General features: G+C 35.8%; 1 protein-coding gene across 1 annotated transcript; it reads right to left on the bottom strand.

The window, feature by feature from the left end:
- Nucleotides 1-1,169: 1,169 nt before the first annotated feature.
- On the bottom strand, nt 1,170-1,634 carry LOC105003260 (olfactory receptor 51I2-like; the record flags this gene model as incomplete). The annotated part of the gene is made up of 1 exon (XM_010860309.1): nt 1,170-1,634. A coding segment is annotated over one exon (465 nt), but the record flags the coding sequence as incomplete, so codon positions are not given.
- Nucleotides 1,635-1,642: the final 8 nt, after the last annotated feature.

The raw sequence follows: 1,642 nt of genomic DNA on the forward strand, positions 1-1,642 counted from the left end.
AGAAATCTATTGTGGCAGCCATATATCTTTTGACTCACATAGATTTTTTTTGTCTTTTTCTACATATTTTAACATTTGGGAGGTTTACTCTATGCCTGTCCATTTTTTTTCCTTTTTTTTTAAGTAATTTTGAGGGAGAGTAATCTCAATTGTACAAGGATTCAAAATTAATTTTTAAATCATGTTGTTGCATTCCTCAGATTATTCAGAATTAAGTCAAGTGAACTGGGGGGAAAAGCAACATATTCAATATTTGTTTAATCTTTCCACCAAGGCATGTGCTTTTTGTGTCCATTCATTCAAGCTTACTTCTAAATAAGTATCTGATAAGGGGTTCATCCCCAAATCATGTTAAGGAGCTCCTACAGTAGCTAAAAACAAAGACAAATCAAGTCTGATAAACTCATTTTACTATGTGCTATGGAGTTAAATGGAAGTTTCTCCAGAGAGGATATACAAATGGCCAACAAGTATATGAAAAAAAAAGATCAATGTCATTAATCATCAGGAAAATCCATATTGAAAACACAATGAGATATTACCACACATCTGTCGAGATGGCTATTAAATAATAATAATAATAAAAAATAACAACAAAAGACGGCAAATGTTGGGAAGGATGTCAGTCACTTGCACACAGTTTTTTGGAATGTAAAATAGCTCAATTGCGATGGAAAGCAGTACAGAGTTGCTACAAAATTAAAATTTTGTAGAAATTTTGCAAAATTAAAAAAATTCTACAAAATTAAAAGTAGGACTACTTGTCATATATTCTTGGGGAAAAGAATTATTTGACCATTGTGACAGTGTTCCCAAGGTAATAAGTAACTTTTTCTATGCTAATTCAATTTAAAAATGGATAAAATAAACACATGGAACAAAATGAGGGATTGATTTTAAGGAGACACATTTGTGGATTTTTTGTAAAATTTGAGCTTTTTTTTTTTTTTTTTTGGACAAACTACAATTCAGTGTAACTTGCCAAAACCTGCTGACTTCAGTCTTAACTAGTGCCAGGCTGTCATCAAATATCTGGTGGAAAAAATCCTAAGAGTAGATTTCTGAGCTAAAAAAAGTTTAAAAGATTGTCAAAGCAGGTCTTGAAAACCCCAATTTGTGAAGTAATAGTAAATATCCAATGACTTTTTTCCTTTCCATGTGCCTCTGGCTTAAAACTTGGTTCCCACTAGCATTCGACCAATCCTCCTTCTAATCTCTTTGGTTTTGATGGAATAGATGACAGGGTTGAGCATGGGAGGCACAAAGAGATAAATGAGGGACATGACTGTGTGCACAAATCGGGGGGCATGCCTCCCATAGCGGGCAGTCATGGACACACCAATCTTAGGAACATAGAATATGAGCACAGCACACAGATGTGACACACACGTGTTGAGTGTCTTTAACCGTTCCTCCCGAGATGCAATGGCAAGTACACAGCGCAGGATGAGCACATATGAGAAGAGAATGAGTGCAGCGTCCAGGCCGAAGGTAGACATAACAATGATGAGACCGAAAATATTGTTGATGGTGATGTCACCACAGGGAAGATGGATAAGATCTGGATGAAGGCAGTAGGCATGAGAGAGTATATTGGCCTTGCAGAAAGACAACCTCTTCAGAAGGAAAGGCAGTGGGAAAA

Source organism: Bison bison, unplaced genomic scaffold, assembly GCF_000754665.1.
Source record: "Bison bison bison isolate TAMUID 2011002044 unplaced genomic scaffold, Bison_UMD1.0 scf7180017857213, whole genome shotgun sequence".
NCBI classification, from domain to species: domain Eukaryota; kingdom Metazoa; phylum Chordata; class Mammalia; order Artiodactyla; family Bovidae; genus Bison; species Bison bison.